The sequence below is a fragment of the Haliaeetus leucocephalus genome, unplaced genomic scaffold (genome assembly GCF_000737465.1).
Source record: "Haliaeetus leucocephalus isolate CR32 unplaced genomic scaffold, Haliaeetus_leucocephalus-4.0 Scaffold197, whole genome shotgun sequence".
Taxonomy (NCBI): Eukaryota; Metazoa; Chordata; class Aves; order Accipitriformes; family Accipitridae; genus Haliaeetus; species Haliaeetus leucocephalus.
Window position 1 is genome coordinate 744303 of NW_010972633.1, and position 208 is coordinate 744510.

Here is a 208-nt window from a genome sequence, read left to right on the forward strand (position 1 = left end):
CCCGGCCCGCTGGGCTCGCTGCTGAGCCGGCTGCCCCTGGCGCCGTCCCCGCGGCGACGGACCGCCAGCCAGTGCAAACCGGAGCCGCCGCTGCTGCGCACCAGCAAGCGGACCATCTACACGGCCGGGCGGCCGCCCTGGTACAGCGAGACCGGCGCGCCCGTGGACGAGGCCTTCGTCATCGGTGAGCGGCGGGGCGCGGCCGGGG

General features: G+C 78.4%; 1 protein-coding gene across 1 annotated transcript in view; it reads left to right on the forward strand.

Moving 5' to 3' along the window:
- LOC104830779 (uridine-cytidine kinase-like 1) overlaps window positions 1-208 on the forward strand; it is a gene marked incomplete at its 5' end in the record, with an annotated part of 11770 nt that continues 11562 nt past the window's right edge. The window contains one exon of the mRNA XM_010565921.1: window positions 1-184. Within this exon, the coding sequence (XP_010564223.1) occupies window positions 1-184 (184 nt within the window). The remainder of the gene's footprint in view (window positions 185-208) is intronic.